Source organism: Amphiura filiformis, chromosome 20, assembly GCF_039555335.1.
Source record: "Amphiura filiformis chromosome 20, Afil_fr2py, whole genome shotgun sequence".
In the NCBI taxonomy this organism is placed as follows: Eukaryota; Metazoa; Echinodermata; class Ophiuroidea; order Amphilepidida; family Amphiuridae; genus Amphiura; species Amphiura filiformis.
The window spans coordinates 28,077,507-28,097,584 of NC_092647.1; the positions used below are offsets into that span (position 1 = coordinate 28,077,507).

Here is a 20,078-nt window from a genome sequence, read left to right on the forward strand (position 1 = left end):
GTTATTAGACTAAATGGTTATCGGACCAAATGGTTATCGGACCAAATGGTTATATGACAAAATGATTATTGGACGTAGTGGATATAGACCTAATGGGTTTATATGAAATGGATGTAGACAAAATGGATATTAGACCAAATGGTATTAGACCAAATGGCAAATCCCCCATATAACACTTTGGGTGATTGCGTCATCGCAGACCCTGGGATTCATGCATGCGTAGAAATTTTCATCGTAAGATTTTTGGGTGTTGGGGTTAAGAAGCATATCATTGTTGTGATTTCGAGCTCTTCCTAAAAACGCTGGAGGTGCCCTCTTTGCCCATGGATTCACCAGTAGTGTTACATATGAGGCCATTTTGAGTTGGTACAAAATTTTAATATGACAGCAGAACCTACATTTGAGTTCAATTTATGAAATTACGTTTTTTTAGTGTTTTTGGATTGTATTCTAGTATTGTGCTCTTCCTTTTGAAATCCATACACCCCTATGGAAGACATGGCCTTAATCTTCCATGCTGGGGATGTAGGGGTGTATGAATTTCAACTGGAATAGCATATTTACTTTTCAAAACACAAACTTATTACAAAAATGAAGATAATTCATCAATAATTGCCTAAAAGTTACAGGGTTCCCAGCCACACAGGGAAAATATAAATCTTTTTTTTCCCAGATAGGGAGGAAATTTGAGAAAAACAGCCAAACTCAGATTTAAGACCTCATTTGTTAAAATCAGTCAAGAAATAAAGCCACAATGATCCCAAACCGAAGGAAGACGCAAATTCAAAAGTTGTAGTTTTGCTCCATTACATGCCCGATTGGTTTGTACACAAAGCATTCTCGATCAAGAGAATTAGCGCAGTGCTTTCCATTGATTAGAACATGAAAGTGCAACTTTTGGTTTAGTTACTTCCTTGGGTTTTAGATCACCATGTCTTTAATTCTCAACCAATTTCACAGCTAACAGGTACAGGTATTGGCTGCTGGTTTTAATATTGACATATTTATCTTTGTTTAGGATATACAGGGGTGAACATAACTGATACCTTAATTCTTTGGCTTACTGTATTACCAATTAGTCAGAATCCGCCATGTTTGTGTGTCCCTCATGGAGGACAAACTAAACCTCCAGAATAAGTTGGCCATGTAGTGCGACAAAGTTTGATTCAAAATGTGTGCTTATTTTTGTGTGCTGTATGTTGTAGCGATAGTGTGTGCTAATTGAGTGCTACATACATGATGTGCAATTCTTACTAACAATCAAGCTTTAAAGACACCAGTTATCATTTGAAGGCTGGCCTTTGCTGATCTAGGTTGTAGGTACACTAATTTGGTCCTTATGTGTGACAATCCAGTATGGGATCATCCATAGCATATATCAGGGATGTAAATCTTCAGAAAATCTCCTGATTTCAGAAAATTTTGCTTGGATCTTCCCTGTACAAAGTATAGGGAAATACACATTTTCAGGAAATGTTAAAGCAGTTTCAGGAAATTATGTCAGTGCTTGTTTTCATCCCTATACTTTGGTTTGAAATCTGGACTCTATAATGTTGAAGAGGAATTTTTTTGTGTGATTATTTTTTCTCGCTTTGCCAATTAAGAACTAGCTTTAAATTTCCTTACATTGACCTACACACAATGAATATGTGACACAATCTGGTCCATGGGGGCAAATTTGAAACTGAGATAAATATAAAAATATGGAGTTAAAAAACAATAAAATACAAAAGAAAATATACAACAAAAAACTTCACAACTTTAGAACCAACTATGCTAGACCTTTGGGGTTTTCAGTAAACGATAGCCTATTGTATGTATAATATAATAATCACAGTAACTCAATTGTCAAAAATGTTTCCTTTGGCTCTAATGGACCAGATCGTGTCACATATATTCACATGTTGTTATTTTCGTGGTAGCAGCTTGAAATGCGAAAATGAATGTAGCACAGAAATTTGCAATTTTGCAATGTCCTCTTTGGTACTAATGTTACATCATAAGGGATCATGGAGTACATGTCTTTCTTTTCAGTCATTTTAGATCTATGCGATGTAATTAGCTATAGACATTGTACCTTGTCTTTGTAATTCTATATTTATTGTTTACAAATTTGGTGTCTTCCTTTCAGATTGGACATTATGCTGTATTCAATGTAATCAGTGCTTTGGGTAGTTAAATTAATTAGTCGCAAGGGCACCTATTATTTACTGTGTTCTAAAAGACAAGCTTAAGGCCAGAGTAATGGAAGACACATTCATCCACGCTCGAATTTGAGATTTCTTGATATTTATCAACACTAAGATGTATTCTTTCACTTGAAACTGATAAAATACAACACTGACCTCGGTTAATATTTACACGTATTTTTGCTTGATTTATTTCACTCTTTTCAACTCGAAAAAGTCACATGGCTCAAGACAGCTTAGTAAATTGGCGGGAAATAATGAGTCAGGAATGCGCGATTGCAAAATATTGTGATTACGCGCGCGATTCGCGTCGTGTGACACGGCGAAACTCTGCGCGTATGTCCAACGCAGTCAAGGCGCATTCGGTATGTTTTTAATGCCTGCAAATGCGGTGTAAACAAAACACAAATTTGCAGTCAAAATGCCACTTAGATTTTTTAATTATTTTGAATTTTGGCACACTAAAAGCAGACATTATAAATTCATTGTTGCAAAAAGATGCATATTAAGACCATGCACCAGGTACAGCTTTTACAAGCGCGAAAGTCTTGCTGTTTTAAAATACAAGAACGTTTTGTGTATAATTATGACATTTTTTACTAAAACATCGATTTCTCAGAGTCACTTTTGATAACTCGAAAAATATGCAAGCAAAGGTAAACTTTTTTTCACTATCGTTTATAGAGTACATCAAAGTCTAAGGAAGGTTTTCTCATTTTTTCAAAATATTTGTTTTAAACAAAAATATACACCATTATGTGCAATTTTTAGCTGAATAGAATGACATAATTGCTTTTTTCACATGTAATTTTCAATATTTCGAAAAAAGAGACAAATTAAAAAAAAATAAAAAAACCTTCCCTAAATAAGTTCATGTCTCTTCTTCATTAAAAGCTAACTGATTTTTTTTTACTCCGAACTGATTTTTTTAAAGTTGTCACAAAAACATTGGGGTAATAAAAAAGTGATTTTTTGTGATTTTATCAAAAACTCGAGATTTTTGAAAAAATCTGACGTCACCATGGGATTCCTCGACTCATTTCCTTTCCAAAAATGTATAGTTTTTAATAAAGCCGTATATATGGCAAAGCACAAAGCAGGGGATGTCTGAGGGTGGATGTGCTCCATGCGAAGTTGAAAATTCTTTCAAAATGAGACCAAATGAAGCCATGTGGTGCACCATTTTGACATTTTTTGGCCTATTGATTATTTTCTAACTTGAGTGACGCAGGGGGTGTCTAAGGTTGATGTGGATTTCCAGTTTAATTAGACATGGACCTACTCAGGAAAACAGAAAGTCACAGACAACTCAATGCAAATATGTTTTTGCAATGATTTTAATTGTATTTTTCCTAATTTCATGTTAAAAGTGCATGGAAAGAGTGGACTTATACAACTCATTACAAATTAGCAAAGTCCACATGGGGTGCTACTTAGGTAATAGGTTGATATGGAACATGCACAATTGTATAAGTAGATCAGAAAGCTTCATTATACTGTGATATGTAATATTTAACACCAAGTACACGTACATGTATCTAGTAGTATAGTAGTTGTGCCTGCTGTGCAGTGCAAACAGCTTCATGCTTATAGTTGATATTTACCAATTATACAAGTACATAGTTATCCAAAACAGTAGCGTATTAGGGAGGTGTGGGGTAGCGGAGTGGCCCATTGATGGATTTTACCGGGCAGGCCAGCTCAATCTACCTGGTATAAAATTGACCATTATTGTGCTAATGCCCTGTGCATCTTTCTGGCCTATTTAAAACCAAAATTTACCTTGATTATGGGCCAAACTAGTGTGAAATTGCACAATTCCATGTGCAAATTGTCCCTGTAAAGACTTTTTTTTATCAGATAGCGTCAAGACATTGTTATCTCTTAAAAATATGTGGCTGGTATTCGTATGCCATTGAGCATACTTCAAATGCTGCTCACTAGGAAATCTCCCAATATGCCACTTGTATTAACTTATCTGTGTTGCACTTTTTTGTGTGTGCTCAAGTGTGATGCCACAAAAGCTATGCAAATGTTTCTCTGGACTGTCTTTCTTTTTGTAATTAAGTCTTTCACTCTTTCTTGATCAATAAAGATCATAATTTTGTATTGTTCAAATAACCAGGTAAATTGAATAACATACATGTATGCTTGCAGAGAAATTGTGGTTATTTTTGATATTCTGAAACATACCGTATTTCGTCGAATAAACACCCCCCGGGGGGGGGTTAAATTTTCCCAAGGGGGGGAGCGTTTATTAGAGTCTTTTATTAAAAGTCACGCTAAAATGACAAACTATGACCTTTGGACACTGACTTTTGGTTCACTTCCGGGTTCGGATGCAGATTTTCGCCATTTATTGCTGCTACTCGCGACCATGTGAGCAACTTGGTAAGCTTACTACACAAGATAGCATGGAAATAACAGAATTTTTGAAACATCTTGGTTGAAAAAAGTGGTGGGGGGCGTTTATTTGAGGGGGGGGTGACTATTCGAAGAAATACGGTATATCAGTGGCAGTTGACTTTTTCTAGTTTTTTACATACACATTACATGTTTTTAAAAAAACTACAAAACCTTTGTAACAAAAGCATATTAAATTTTAAAAAACATGGTTAAAACTACACTTCGGGAAAAAATGAGACTTGAAAGAGTTTTTTAAAAACGGCACCAAGTAATAAACCTGCTGGCAAGTTTGTATCATGCATAAAAGTACCTGTCATTTTATTGTTAGTTTATCAAAAAAATGTCATATTGGAAGAGTTTAAACCTATACACACAACTAAAATTGTTCACTTACGTGAGCTTTCGACACAACGACTCTGGTCTTTTCAAACTGATGGTGATTGGGTTATTGATCTGGAAAAAATGTCAGTTGTGGTAGTTCGTTTTGGAAGTAATTTTAGAAGTAATTGTTCAAAGATTTCAGGAAAACAAAATAGTCTGGATGTAAAAGATGAAACTGATCAACTGTTCAGTACGGGAAGATGGATAAACAAATAAAAAAGGAAAAAGGTGAAAAAAATATGCTGCTTAGAAGACAATCTAATAAATAATTAGGTTACTAGTAAGCAGTCAAGTTCAATCAATCGATAAGGCATTTGACTATGGTGCTTGCCTTTATTATTCAGCAATTTTTTGATAAAACAATGGTATACACAGTAAAGTTGAATGTGCTAAAATATGTATTTAATTCTATTAATCTATAGGCCTACATGCTAGAGTAAATTCAGTTACCATTTCAGTAGAATTTGACGCTGATTTTTGTCAGGTCTCTTCATTTTGTGACGGGTTACTCAATGTGTGATTTTCAATGAAATGGAAACATACCAGCTCGAGCTCAGTGATCTATGTTTATCTATGTCCTTGACATTTTTCCAGTGTTTAGAAAAAGTCAGGATTTCCCCAGAGTGGGTAAATTTTTCAGGTTATTTTTAGAAAACAGAAAACAACACAGAATTTAACATTTAAAAACAGAATTTCAATCTCTCATTTTTATTTCATTTCGAAAGTGAGGTCAAGAAGGGTATAACATGATTATATAATGGGCTATTTCATTATAAATGACACGTTCACAAAAATGGCTTTTATCATATCTGGTTGATATAATTAGGGTGATAATGCAGTGTTATTAACTTAATTCTAAGTATGCCACAAACTACAAGCTACATGAGCATTTTTACAGAATTCTGTCTATTTTTGTATAAAAAAATTGCCAAAAGGTACATTTTTTACCCAATTTTGGAGTCCCATTTCATTTTGCCCATGTATTCTGAATTAATTCTTTGAAAAATTAGGTACATTCTATGGCAATGTGCTTGTTGCAATGAAAATATGATATGTGTGGAACATCATGCAAGTTGAATGGTGAAAATTGGTGCAAAAATGTTAAAATTCCGTAGATTCTTGCAAAATTGGCATTTTGTGTTAAATAAAAAAATGAGTGTCCTCTCCAATTCATGCCTCCATTTTTGTTAACATTAAAGAGGAAATATAAACCCTTACCCTACCTGTATAATCTGTGTTATATTCCAATTGATGGGACAGGGCACTGATTGAGGAATTCATTTATTTTACATACAGTAGACCACTTGTTCTTGATACCACAGTTCCGCGTTAAAATTTGTCCTCTCAGAACTGAAGTTAATTACTAATTGTTGAAATAAGAAGGATTATATCATAGAATGTGAAATTTGTAGAGGAAGAGTGGTCTTCCTTCTACCAAGGTGGCACATGATTTGGTATTTGTTGCATTTTTGCAAGCCTGTATCCACGATTCTGTTTGCAATTTAACAAATGTCCTCTCCAGCACAATTATGTCATTTCCATGAATTGGTAAACAAACTAAAAAATAAAAATTTCAAAGAGCCAAACCCACAAGAAATTTTTGCATTTTATTGCAAATTATGCTTACAAACCACTTTAGTGTTCAAATTATTGTCCAGTTGTTGAGAACACATATGATATTATTCTGCATTGAACTTCGGTTAGCTAAAATTGCAATATTCCTAATTTAACCAGAATATTAACCCTGTTTGTAGTGGATTTTAAATGCTGGGGATCTTTTATGCAATAATATTGATGCAATAATATTGATGCAATAATATTGATGCAGCTATTTCTAAAGTTAAAGTATGCTTTATTATGTGTTAAAAAATGTGTCCTATCCAGAACAAATGACACAGGAGGGTCTTTTATTTTAGGTTTTCCATGACTAGTACAACAGATTGACGCAGAATACTCACTTATGCATCAGTGTAGCTATTGGGCAGGACAAAATGACTATTTCATGAATTTTTCATGTGAAGATAAAGTTTATCCTTAAAATATGTAGTAATTTTGCACCATTTATCTGGATTAGTATCAATTTACTAATTGTTTTATATTGAAACTGGCATATTTAAGACACTGAAGTGTAAAGGAACATACAACAATTATTACAGACTAAATATGAATAAGTATGAACCCAATGTTGGTTACATATACTCTTTCAAAGTTGTGTATTAAATTGTTTAAAAAATGTCCCTCAGGCGGCAGCTATGTTTTACACAGCAAAAATTCAATTTAATTTTTTAATGGTTCCTGAGGGTTTGACGCTCTAATATTTTGAGAATTATTGACACACCATCTGAACTTTGAAATGATAATGAATTTGCATGAAATAAATGAGTTTGAATTTTGACCCCTTTTGGGACTCAATGTTGTCATTTATAATGAAATAGCCCTAATAACAAAAGTCACATGATGCTCTTATTGACCTCAATTTTGCTACCATGTGATATTGATGTTCACCCCACCAATGGCAGGAGGAAGGTACCAATTATAGGAATGGTCTATGTAGAGTCTAGGTTCTCCTTAGGTGCCTACATTTTGTTTTTTAAAGAAAAAACAGTATTTTGATCAACACCAAGGTGCATTGATAATATTGACCTCATTCAGTGGTACATGTACATTTTTTTCTACTATTTAAGATGTAGCTATGTATTTATTATTTTGTAAAAGTTGTAATAGCCAAGATATTTCTGGATGTTAGTTTAGCTGTATATTTTGTGATTCTTTTGTATACCATTAAACCAAGTAAGTAGGTGACACAACCACCATAACCACCAATAATTTAGTTGTATCATGTTTGTGTACTGTAGAGATATCATTAGCCTTCTCAATTATTTTTTCTGCCTTTTCCACTTTCTACGGGTCTATGAGATACAATAGTGTCTGACATCTTTTCGAAACTCAGTCAGTCCAACAGTACCACAATGTTTCTCTTGTATCAATGTTGTGTAATCAGGGTTGTTTGATGGTATGTAAAACTATGTCATTTTTAAGAAAAGGTGAACTGAACACTGATGGCGCTATTTATCTTAAATCTTGTTCTCATCTTTACTTAAACAGCCAATAAAATCTTACAGCGAGGTGTTTGTGTTTACTTTTTGCAATGAAAAAAAAATTGTGATAAAATACTGGCATCTTACTTAGTAAAATGAAAACATAAGAGAAACATGGGGTTGGTGGACTAGAAATGTTTCAGAAAAGCACTCATCAGTTGTTCTGGTGCTTGTCTTCATTTACTATTTGGTTATTCCAGTTGAAACCATACACCCCCTGTGGAAGACGTTATCTTTATCTTCAAAACGGGTGTAGATTTCAAATGGATTCACCCATTCACTCCATGTGTGGAAGATTAACGTTATGTCTTCCATAGGGGGTGTATGGATTTCAACTGGAATAGCCCAGGGGGTTCTCAGCCTGTGGGTAATGTCTGTGAATATGGTGTAAACTCAAAAAGTGGCAACGTGATGTAGTGTGTGTTCTGGGACTTTCAAAACCTTGGGCTGTGTTGCAAAAAAAGATTATTTTGATACCGGTAATGGCAAGCAATTATTTTTCATCAGAGGTCCTGGATGATATTTTACTCGGGAGAATGATCAGACACGTGCACTCAATGTTTCTTTCTTAGTTACCTTTATTTTGAGAAAATCAACAATTAGCCGCATTGGTCTCCACTAAAAACACACCCATCGATATACAAATATTGCTGAAAAGGTACCCCAAATCATGTGGCACCTAGTTTGAAATAATTTTGGGTTTGACAGAATTTCACAGAAGACCGATGACAAAAAATTATGCGGTGAACCCTCATAAAATTAAAACTAAAATGCTTATTTTGACAAGGCCACATTTTGAATGATAGTAAAACTTATCATGCTTATTGTGTCAAGGAAGCTGTTTTGAGGCAGCTGTCTTTTGTATGAACATATGTAGCATCTTCAGAGCAAATTCATATACAAGAGAGAAAGAACGTGGCAGCCAATGGGCTATTTAAAATCCACACTACCCCTGTGGAAGATTTTGGAAATATCTTCTACTAGGGGAGTATGAATTTCAAATGGAATGAACACATTAGGCAGCTCCATTTGAATTTCATACACCCTCTGAGAAAGATTCAACCTGAACCTTCTGCAGAGGGAGGTGGTTTCAAAAAGAGTTGGTTAATGTGATAATTCTATATGAAATTGATACCCCCCTGTTTTGGTAAATCCAATAAGTCTTTGTGGGTATATAGAGCTGTGATGTCGTCATACCGATGCACTTTCGTCGTTACTGTGCACTTCACGGCTTTGAAATACGCAGTAGCGATGTTCACTAAACGATGAGCGCATCTGCGTGACATCATCTCGGGTCTAATCGCAAAGGCTTATGGGATTTACCAAAATGGTCAATATAAATTGGATGTTTTTCAAGAGCATCCAGAAGGAAAGTACATTTTAATTCCTCCCTCCTTCGTTTGTCATCGATATATGTTCCGTAAATATGTGACCTAATCTGATCCACTTAAGGGAACTGGAATGAGCGTTTGAGCATTTCGACAGCATTTGTTTTTTTGTGGGACATGAGAGCACATCAGACCTATCGAATTGCATTCTGAATACGAAGAATGTCTTTCTGATATCAAATAATTTTCATTTTATGAAATTCACGATATAATACAAATTTTATGACAAATTATTAAAATTTTATATTTTTCACATTTTGGAGATATAACAGTCCTCGAAGTAAATTTTATAAATTTAATGATATAGTCTTAAAGTGTATATAGCTGGGAGGAAAAGCCGACGATCAATTGGAAATTTTGACCGTTCATATTGAAGATATGGATTTTTTTCCCCAAAATAAGACCTAATTTATTTTGGTGTTTTGGGAAAAAGAATCCATATCTTCAATACGAAAGGTCAAAATTTTCAATTGATCGTCGGCTTTTCATCCCACCTACATACACTTTAGGTAGAAATCGTCAGATTTATAAAGTTTACTTGAGTACTGTTAAATATCAAAATATCACAATTTTAATAATTTGCCATAAAATGTATGTCTGATGTGCTCTAATGTCCCACAATAAATACTATCCAAACGTTCATACCCCTTCCCTTAAGCCAAAGTCAGAAATTTTGAAAATTGAGTTACTACCATTACTAACTTCCTCAGTACCTACTCTTGCAGACTCCCAATGTCGCTTGAATACTTGGTTGCAAATTTATGAATCTTTTATATGCCCACTTTCTTTTTTTTTTTTTTTATCGTTTGTTCTCCTTGATTTTTGCCAATATCTCAGTTTTTTATTGCCCACTTTAGCCCGATTGGATCAAATTTTGTTACATACGGTTTGTTCGTTAGTTAATTAATACAATACAATTACCACAAAGCAAAAGTGCAACAACTTTGACAACATTTACAAAACAGTAATGTTACATGACATAGATTGGGACATAGCTGAAGTCTTTAATAATATAATGTGTAATATACAAGTTATATCAAAATGTGATATACATGACTAAAATACACAGAATGGTAATTATATATACATACAGAATATGTTATGTACATCATACAATTTCATATTTACATTTACACATTAATCACATGACAATGTTTTGTTCCTACAGAATAATAGAATGAGTAAAAAACATGCACGGGACTGTTCCAGTTGAAATCCATACCCCCTATGCAAGACAACCTTAATAATCTCCCACACAGTGGTTGTAGACTTCAAATGGAGAATTGCCCATTCAGGTAATCTCATTCGAAATTCACACACTCCTATATGTGGAAGATTAAGGTCATGTCTTCCATAGAGGGTGTAGGGATTTTAACTGGAATAGTCCATTAACCAGTTAAACTGATTATTTGATCCCTACATATGTGATGTGATCAAGCAAAATCAGACGGAACTCGGAAATATTGATTTTGAGTTATAGCCAAACAAAAGAAATAATTCCTTTTGTTTCCTTTTGTTTTGGAAACTCTTTAATTGTTCATATATCTTTTGAACTGGTTGTTCAATTTCATGGGGTTTCTGCAAAATCCAGCTTTGTAAATGCTTTTTACTATCTGAAAATTTATTATTGCCGAGTCCCGACTGATTTTGCTTGATCGCATCACATTTTGGTCCATTTTGACTGACACATCTATATACCGGGGGTATTAAAAAAATTACACAAATTATGTACAACGATTAGGGAAAATAACTCCTTTTGTGGCATACAGTTAAGTTGACTGTCATCTCTGTGGGTTCAAGTCAACATTGAATCAACATTGATTCCACATTGACATATGTGACCATCCAGCACAACTGAGCCCTGAAGTCGCCAATCGTCATTTTTGAGATATTCAACCAAAATATTCTGCTTGAAATTAGCTTTAAAATGACGTATATCATGTCTATAGTACTTGACATTTAAGTAGTGAAAATCGATAAAACAGTCAATAAATCCTTTGTTTCCTATTGTTTATTGTTAAGTTCAATGGAGCATATCTCAATAGTGGCACTGGCGACATCCGGGCTCAGTTGTGGTGGATGGTCACATATTAAACTTATCGATTTTATATGCAGATGAAATCATGTCCATCATCAACCCAATGTACACTGACCTGTTTTCAACTACATTCTAAACTGAAGTTGATTTTGGGTTAAAATATGGTTGAAATGCGGTTAAAATTTGGTAGATATCAGAGTGGACGTATTGCTTGGACGTCGATTCGACATATTGGCACAAACTTTCAAATACGGCCATAATTTTGTCGTCATCAATTCAAAATTGATTTTTCAACCTGTGCCGACTGGGCTGCGATTGTTGCTATGCATGTATACAAAATAATTTTAGGGATTGCTTTCTGGATCCTGAGTCATTGTTTTAGAATCTGATATCGGCGCAATATCACAGGTTTTCTGTTTCTCTTCATCTTCATCCTTGACTTGCACGGATTCCTTCTTGGCACGGTATAAAGCATTATCAAATCCTGCCACATCTCTGCCAGCAATATCCAGGGTAGCTTTCTTTGAAGACTTGTGTGTTACCACAAAGAAGATGATCAATCCTGCTGCTAGGATGAGCAGTAGCGTTCCTATGACGAGACCGATGATGCCTCCTGATGACATGCCACCTGAGAGATAATAGTTTTTTTAGAAGGATTAGGTGATGCTTTAAAGGTGATGTTGATCCACAGAGAGAATCTTTTAGCCTAATATAGTCAAACATTTTTTATCCAGCCATGATGGGACCAAGCATCGATGAAATAAGTGAAAATCTGGATAAGTGTGTAACTCTACATTGAAGATGATGGGGCCCTGTTTTGGGGATCTTATAATTCTGGCTCCATGTGGCTCCTTTGTATTGTTACTCATGAGGCAGTGGGATCTTCATAAAAGACAATGTATTTCTCTATGGAGGCTTCTACCAACAGCCGAGCAATCAGGCACAAATGGCATATTCATATATTATTTTAAATGGATTGTGGGAATGGATTTCAAAATGTGAACTTTGTGTAATGCCATTTAGGGAGGCAAATTTACTACCATCATTTACACCATACAGAGTATGTTTAATGTGCATGGGTAGCACTGTTATATTCAAGTAACCACCCCCCCAGGTTGTTACAATCAAAAGGTGACATTGGGCTATTCCAGAAAATAGATGTACACCCCCTATAGAGGAGTTCGGATTTCCTGTCTTTTCGTCCAGATTGAAAAGTTACTACTCTATAGGGGGTGTGCACTTATTTTCTGGAATAGCCCATTTTGCGAATACTCCTTGAAATTTGACATTTTTCTCAGACCTCTTTGTGTATGGGGTGCTAATTCTCTCTCTCTCTGGGTGGACAAATGCCACGCCAAGGAATGTGGCTGCTTACCTGTTTGTGGTTGAGCACTTTGCCCATGCAGTAATGATGGATTGCCAGGTGCTTGTGTTGCTGTTGCCAAATCATTTGAAATGATTGCATCTGATTTCTTTACGCTGACAAGACCTGTAAACCAAGCAAGATAAAATATGTAAATCTTTGAACAAGTTCATTAGGAATGTTAATTTGAACTGTGAATTTTGTTCGTTATGAACAACAGCTCACAGTAGAGGGTGTGATGAGTTGGTCAAAGATGTTGTTGAAGGCGTAGGCCCCGGGGCCTAGGCCCTCTCGTCCTTGTTTAGAGTGTCATGTCCTTTTCTGTGGTGCTTTATGTTGTCCATAAAAGGAAACAGTCAGATGTGCTGAGTTGCCAGTCTGATCATGAGACCACTAGCGTAGTAGTGAAACATCACTAAAACTTAAGTAAATCACCTTAGTTTTTAATTGGAATTGTTCATATAAATGAACAAACTTCACAGTTGAAAATATGTAAATATTTTGAATATGAAATGGGAATTCACACCCAAATCTAGTAAAATAGCAAGAATACAAACATTCCTATTATATATGGCTAGAGCTTTTAAATTTTTAATTGCAGCACCTGTCCTAAGGGCGATTGTGTGATATTAAGACCTGCAACTTTGCTCCAGGACCATCAGAAATGTCAGGCTTTCAGTGTTAGTTAATGACCTTCTGTCACCGCAGACTAGTCCCAAGATTGGTGGTTTGAGTCTCAGTGGAATTTTCTGCTTTTATTTCATTTGCATACTCATCAAAAATGTGTGAGAGTTGATTGGATGGGGAGACGCTGATATCATTGGCACAGAGTAAGAACGATTCACACGCTGGATAAAGGAGGCTTTAGAAATTGGAGGGCACCACCATGAACAGAGATGATGGACAGTATCAACTCTCACACATTTTTGATGAGTTTCTAGAGCTGGGATCAAGAAAATTCCCAGATGGAAAATCAACTGGCAACACCAAGACTTATGTTGGAGATACATCTAGCGTCAATTGCCAGTTAGTAATCACTCCTCATCAAGTGTTGACAAAGGCAACAGTGTTGCTGAAACGTACACAAAATAAGTGTCACTTCTGCATCAGAAAAAAGAACTTTGATTACCAAAGAAGAATAAATTTTGACTATAATAATGAAAAGCTGCTCCATGAAGTATCATCTTTCATCTCTTAGTTATGGTCCAGGAGCATGACTTTAGATCAAAGCTCACATGCTTTATTTACGTTGAAAGCTGCAGTACATATTAAGACATGAATCATTGAGGCTGTCAACAGCAGGATCTATCACAGGAAGTTATTGTAACCATGTTTTTCACACCCTGACTTTTTAATGTGACATAAGATTTCACTTTGACATGGTTAAGTGCTGACAAAATCTTGACAAGCAGGTTACAATTACTTAGTCAACACCAATGTTCTTCTGTGACAAATTGCAACTTTGGCAGTCTGTTGAAACACAAAATATTTCGATATTTTTCTAACATAATAGAAAAATTTGTTTTTGTTACAATACACCGAAAAGATAATTTGTCAAAAAAGTGGTCTAATTTGGCAAATTTCACATTGAAAATGAAATATTTGTAATTCAAACTGCTGAAAATGTGCTTGGGATCAGGGCCGTCGCTAGACCATTTCCTCGGGGGAGGGGGGGGGGTCGGGAAATAAATTTTGCTGATGGCTGGATTTACCTTTTGCTGGCCTCTGCGCAACATGATTGCTACCCCTGGCTCTTCGGATAGAAGAGTGAAGCAGACTTGTACCCGAGTCCAGCTTGTCCGAGTCCGAGCCGAGCCGAGTCCATTAATTTGTATCCGAGTCCGAGCCAAGTGTCGGGAAATAAATTTTGCTGATGGCTGGATTTACCTTTTGCTGGCCTCTGCGCAACATGATTGCTACCCCTGGCTCTTCGGATAGAAGAGTGAAGCAGACTTGTACCCGAGTCCAGCTTGTCCGAGTCCGAGCCGAGCCGAGTCCATTAATTTGTATCCGAGTCCGAGCCAAGTGTCGGGAAATAAATTTTGCTGATGGCTGGATTTACCTTTTGCTGGCCTCTGCGCAACATGATTGCTACCCCTGGCTCTTCGGATAGAAGAGTGAAGCAGACTTGTACCCGAGTCCAGCTTGTCCGAGTCCGAGCGAGGCGAGTCCATTAATTTGTATCCGAGTCCGAGCCAAGTCCGAGTCCTTTTGTGTCCGAGTCCGGACTCGAGTCCAAGTCCAGGGTGCCGAGTCCGAGCCAAGTCCGAGTCCAACAAAAATAAGGCCCGGCCGCGGGGTGAGAGTCCATGCTCGGTGGTGGGGGGGGGGGGTTCATTCAACTTTAATGTGACAGGTATCTACCTATTGGCATTGCTTAGTTTGGGTATAACAAAATGAAAAAGGGGTAATTGGGTATAAAATTTTGAAAGAAGGGGTCATTTGGTACAACATTTTGAAAAAATGGGTCATTATTTGCAAAAATGGAGCAAAATTTTATATTTTATTTCTTATTTGAAAAATTTACAATACAAATTTGCTGAAAAGGTCAATTTTAAAGTTTCAGCATAATTTTATGGCATTTTGATGATAAAATTGTAGAAATGTGATGAGAAGGTCACTCACTGTATCACACCACACACCACTCTACCAAACCCCACCCAACACTGTTGACTCAACCAACCAACCGTACACACTTTCTTCAAAAGCCATGTCCATGAACAGGTTACTCCTGGTAAAAACTACATGTATCAGACCACCTAGTACCTGTATCAGACAGCAGGCATGTGGGGGTATTTTGTGTGTGTGTGTAGCACACTACATACAAGGCTGTAGGTATGCCAGGTGAATTCAAATTTGCCATCAAAATGCATTATTTTATATATATAATTAAAGCCCTTGAGTAAAGAAAGTCAAAACTGAAAACCGTTTTGTCATACTAGCAAAGTTACATCTTGTCAAAGATTGACTTTCATCAAAAAGATTCAGCTAACAAAACAGCATTTCGGTCATAGACATACCACCTAGACCTATGACTGCCCATCCCTCCCGGGGGGGGGGCCACTCAAATTTAATGATGTAAGCATGCGTGACCAAAAAAACGCGTGAAAAGGGGTGTTTTTTTCGGTTGGGCACGTTACGCGCGTGACGCGTTAAGGGGGCAAAAAACGGTGATTTTCATGAAAAGGGGTTGTTTTAAAATCGTTTGTAACGCATTTAGGGTAGGGGAGAGCGGGGAGTGTTCGCCCTAGGGGCAGGTTCGCCCACCCCTTGTTTCTCAGCACTACTGACTATCGGGAATTTGGTGATGGCAAAATTAGGTAAAATAGGTCATAATAAACTTCTCACATTAGTTCGCGACATATAGGGACGTGTTCATCGAACTGCAGCCAAAACAAAAAAATTACATCAAAACGTAATTTTTTCTTGCATTCATAATGTTGTATTATCATTGATACATAAATACATATGGCTTTAATGGAAATCTGTATTGGGAACGTATGGGATTTGTTAAAGATTTAATGCAGTTATAAACTCCTTATTCGATTTGTATTTTGCATACCCTGAAGAAAATACAAAAATGTGCACAAAGGGACACGTTAAGCCCTTTTTGGATGGGGCATGTTCGCCCTATATCTTCCCAGGCGGACATGCCCCCCAAACTGGAGGGCGGACCTGCCCCATCAGCGTATTATGCAAAATATGGATAATTATACCATTAAACAAGGTAAAACTACTGAAAAGCATGTTTTTAAAAGTTATATGGTATCAGTATTACTCATACCACCGTTTATGTCCTAATCCATAATCTCCCCGAAGTTGTAAACATGATACGTTTAAGCTCACTTTGGACCCCTACATTTTACCCTGACCCGACCCCTGCAACAAATTTAGGGACTCCCCAGAAAAGAATGAATGCCCTGTATACTCTTGCTGAATGTTTGCATTGAATATGTTATTGTTATGCAATGTTTAAACCTTTTTTTGTCATTGGGGTGAACTTACCCCACCATATGGGCGAACCTGCCCCAATATGGGGCAAGTTCGCCACTTTGAAAAACTTTTTTTTTTTTTCTTTCCTGTTGCTATTGTAAGGCCTATAGTTCTGGGATTGTGGTCGTATATAGCTAAGACATAGGGCTTTCACATGGGCTAATCAGGTCATCCCTAATCTTAAAATTGACACCGCTAGGCTGGTCAGAAAAAAATAGGGCGAACACTCCCCGCTCTCCCCTACCATTTTAATCCGCTTTTCAAATCTGCTGAAACTCCGATTCCGAAAAAAGTTTATTCCAGTGTCGTATAAATGTTTAAAGCACTATGTTATGCAAATATATTTCATGACGTGTTACATGTGATTTAACCATGGCCTCGTACTTCTATGTAAAATACAGTTTAGATTAAAAAACGTGCATATTAATTAATGACGCATGATTATGATGATGGGTATATAGTTCAGTGGACAAAGCGGGAGACGAAAATCCGAATGAAAATATCATGTATTTCAAAAAGATTTTTAGGACCTTTATAGATTCCTCACATTATTTAATACTCCTGCTGGTAGATTGGCGAGTTTCCCCTTCTCTTGATTACTTTAGGAAATTATATATGCAGTAGAAAGCATGAAAACGGCCGCTGATATCAGGACACGATAATCAACTTTAGGTGCCGAATTCGGAACCAAATACGATGTGAATAGGCCTACTGCTTTAACGTTGCGTCTGGATAAACTATGATGATAAATTACGCTGAATATTGGTATATTCTCACAAAACTACTTTTATACGAGAATCCAATCAGATTCATGTAACAAGCTACGAATCTGAATTATTTATATTTTAGAGTGGTCCCGGAGAGTGGTACGGTATGGTATACCGGAGGGGGTAGGCCTATATCCGGGAGGTGGACCGTCAGTTTTAGTGTTCAATGGCAAGTTACTAACTGAGTAGGCCTACAAATTTGTTCAATTTGTCAAAATCCATCAAAACTTGTAACGTGGGTCAAATTTAGACAAAAACTTGTTTAGGGGGTCAAAATTGGACAAAAACCTGTTTAGGGGGTCAAATTTTTTGGGAAAGCGCTCTAAAAACTTGTTTAGGGGGTCATTTTGCTCACAGAGGAAAACTTGTTTAGGGGGTGTTCGAAAAAAATTTGGTCACGCATGCGTACACTCTCATATTTGAGTGGCCCCCCCGGGCCATCCCTTACCACAGCGGGACACCTTTGTTTCCAATGGACATTTTATTGTGAAATGTCATTGTACAAGGAATACATAAAAAAAAATTCCACATAGCCCCCGAATGAAAAGTATTTAATTATCTTTGTAATCACTCAAAAAGCATTTGGTGTGAATTTTACATCCGAACTAGAGGCTATTAAATTTTTATGAGCCTTTTTATTTTACATGTAAAGCCTATGGGGGTGACGATTAGAAATGGACGGCAATATTGAAAAACCCTCATTTTGGGCCATTTTAGACACTAAAATGCCCATAAAAAAGAATAGCAATTAGTTTCGATGTAAAATTCACACACAATGCTACCTGAGTGAGTACAAACATAATTAAATACATTTCATTCGGGGGCTATATCAAAAACAAAAAATGTCCTATACCCTAATGGTTATGGAACAAAGGTGGGGAGGTGAAGCCCCGTATCCAAGGTGATATTGACGGATTGACAGGGTTACTAGGCGCGGAGATAATCGCGTACATTCTGACGCTCTCGGCTGCGTGGTTACTGCGCCGTTATCGCATGCGTCAAATGCAACATGTTCTGTAGACGCGAACATTATCTGCTTGCTTGCGTCCGGGTATGCGTCCTTGTTGGCTTCACTACGCCAGTCAAAGTCACCATGGTCACTGGTCTAGGTACTAGTTTGTCTGGGATTTCGGTGGTGTTTCTAGATCTTAGTCTCATGATGATAGCCGTTTCTATGTGGAACTGCTATCAAAATCCGGGTCAAAATCCCTCTAAAATTCCATGTGCGAGTGTCTCATCGCCATAAAAAAATCATATATTTGGGTCAAGTGAAGTATAGACAACATATTTATGTAGGTTTCCATGACCTACCTGTTCTTTTAAATTTCTATGTAAATATGTATTGTGTTCTAGGCGAATTTGGCTGACTAGCAGATAGGTTTGCCTGGCATACCTATAGGCTGTGTGCATGCAGTATTACATGTAAATGAATTGCAATATATTCAAATACATTATAGAAAATTAACATCATCATCATTATAATAATAATAATAATACTAACAGAAATTCACCTTTATAATTCTAAACATATTTTCAAAATTGGCCCACACAAATGTAATGTCATGTGTACTCACTTACTGAGCACATGCAAACTGAGTGGGAGCTGAGATGTATGGTCCAGTGTGCATGTTTCTCTTTCAAGAGCTTAATGGATTGGAAAGTTCCATGAAAGAAGTCTTACATTGTAGAAATTTTTATATAGTCCAAATATTTAATAAAATTATGCATTTGATTAATTATCAATTATTTCATTTTAAATGATAACAAAAATATGATTCTAAATAATTTGGTGGATATGTAGGATAATAACAGGTCACAGATTTGACAGCCCCAATTAATTTGGAAAATGGCCAAATAAGTAAAGTCAACAAATTTGAGATCTATTTTTACATTTTTAGATAATCATTTCACATTTTACATAGATTTGGACATTGGACTGGACTCGGACCGGACTCGCCTTGAGTCCGAGTCCTTTAATGTCCGAGTCCGAGCCGAGCCGAGTCTTTTTGTGTCCGAGTCCGAGCCAAGTCCGAGTCCAACAAAAAGTGGACTCGAGTCCGGACTCGAGACTCGAACGATACCCCTCCCTCACACTGTAACTCAAAAATTTGCTATTTCAATGCTAAAATTCAAAGGGGGACGTACCAAAGTTACCGAACGAGGGCTATCAGAACATTACCGGGACAAATGTGTGAAAATTGCAATTTCAATGCTAAAATGAACACAATTGAGGACTATAAATCGTGCCAAAGGAAGATGCATAGGCCTTTTAAAACTTTTGGTTAATTTAGTCCCGGTATTTTGATCCAGCTCATGAGTTTTATGCTTATTCCAGGCATCAGAGGAGTTGCCCTAGCATGCATATTAATAATTTACATAATAGAAAGGATGGAGTTATAACTCTCATTTTTGAGATTCGTGATCATGTTCAAGTTTGAGATGAAAAAAAAGAAAA

The 20,078-nt window shown here is 36.5% G+C and overlaps 1 protein-coding gene and 1 long non-coding RNA gene across 4 annotated transcripts in view; both read right to left on the reverse strand.

The window, feature by feature from the left end:
- Window positions 1–8,634: 8,634 nt before the first annotated feature.
- On the reverse strand, window positions 8,635–9,996 carry LOC140141971 (uncharacterized). The gene is made up of 2 exons (XR_011857500.1): window positions 9,210–9,996; window positions 8,635–9,143 (listed from the first exon to the last, which is right to left on the reverse strand). It is a non-coding gene; the product is annotated as an uncharacterized lncRNA (long non-coding RNA).
- Window positions 9,997–10,037: 41 nt separating this feature from the next.
- Window positions 10,038–20,078, reverse strand: part of LOC140142583 (macrophage mannose receptor 1-like) — a 139,924-nt gene continuing 129,883 nt past the window's right edge. For all 3 annotated transcript variants that reach the window (XM_072164579.1, XM_072164580.1, XM_072164578.1), the window contains exons 12-13: window positions 12,876–12,989; window positions 10,038–12,128 (exon numbers count right to left, since the gene is read on the reverse strand). In XM_072164579.1, coding sequence (XP_072020680.1) covers window positions 11,845–12,128; window positions 12,876–12,989 — 398 coding nt within the window. In that variant the 3' untranslated portion in view covers window positions 10,038–11,844. The remainder of the gene's footprint in view (window positions 12,129–12,875; window positions 12,990–20,078) is intronic.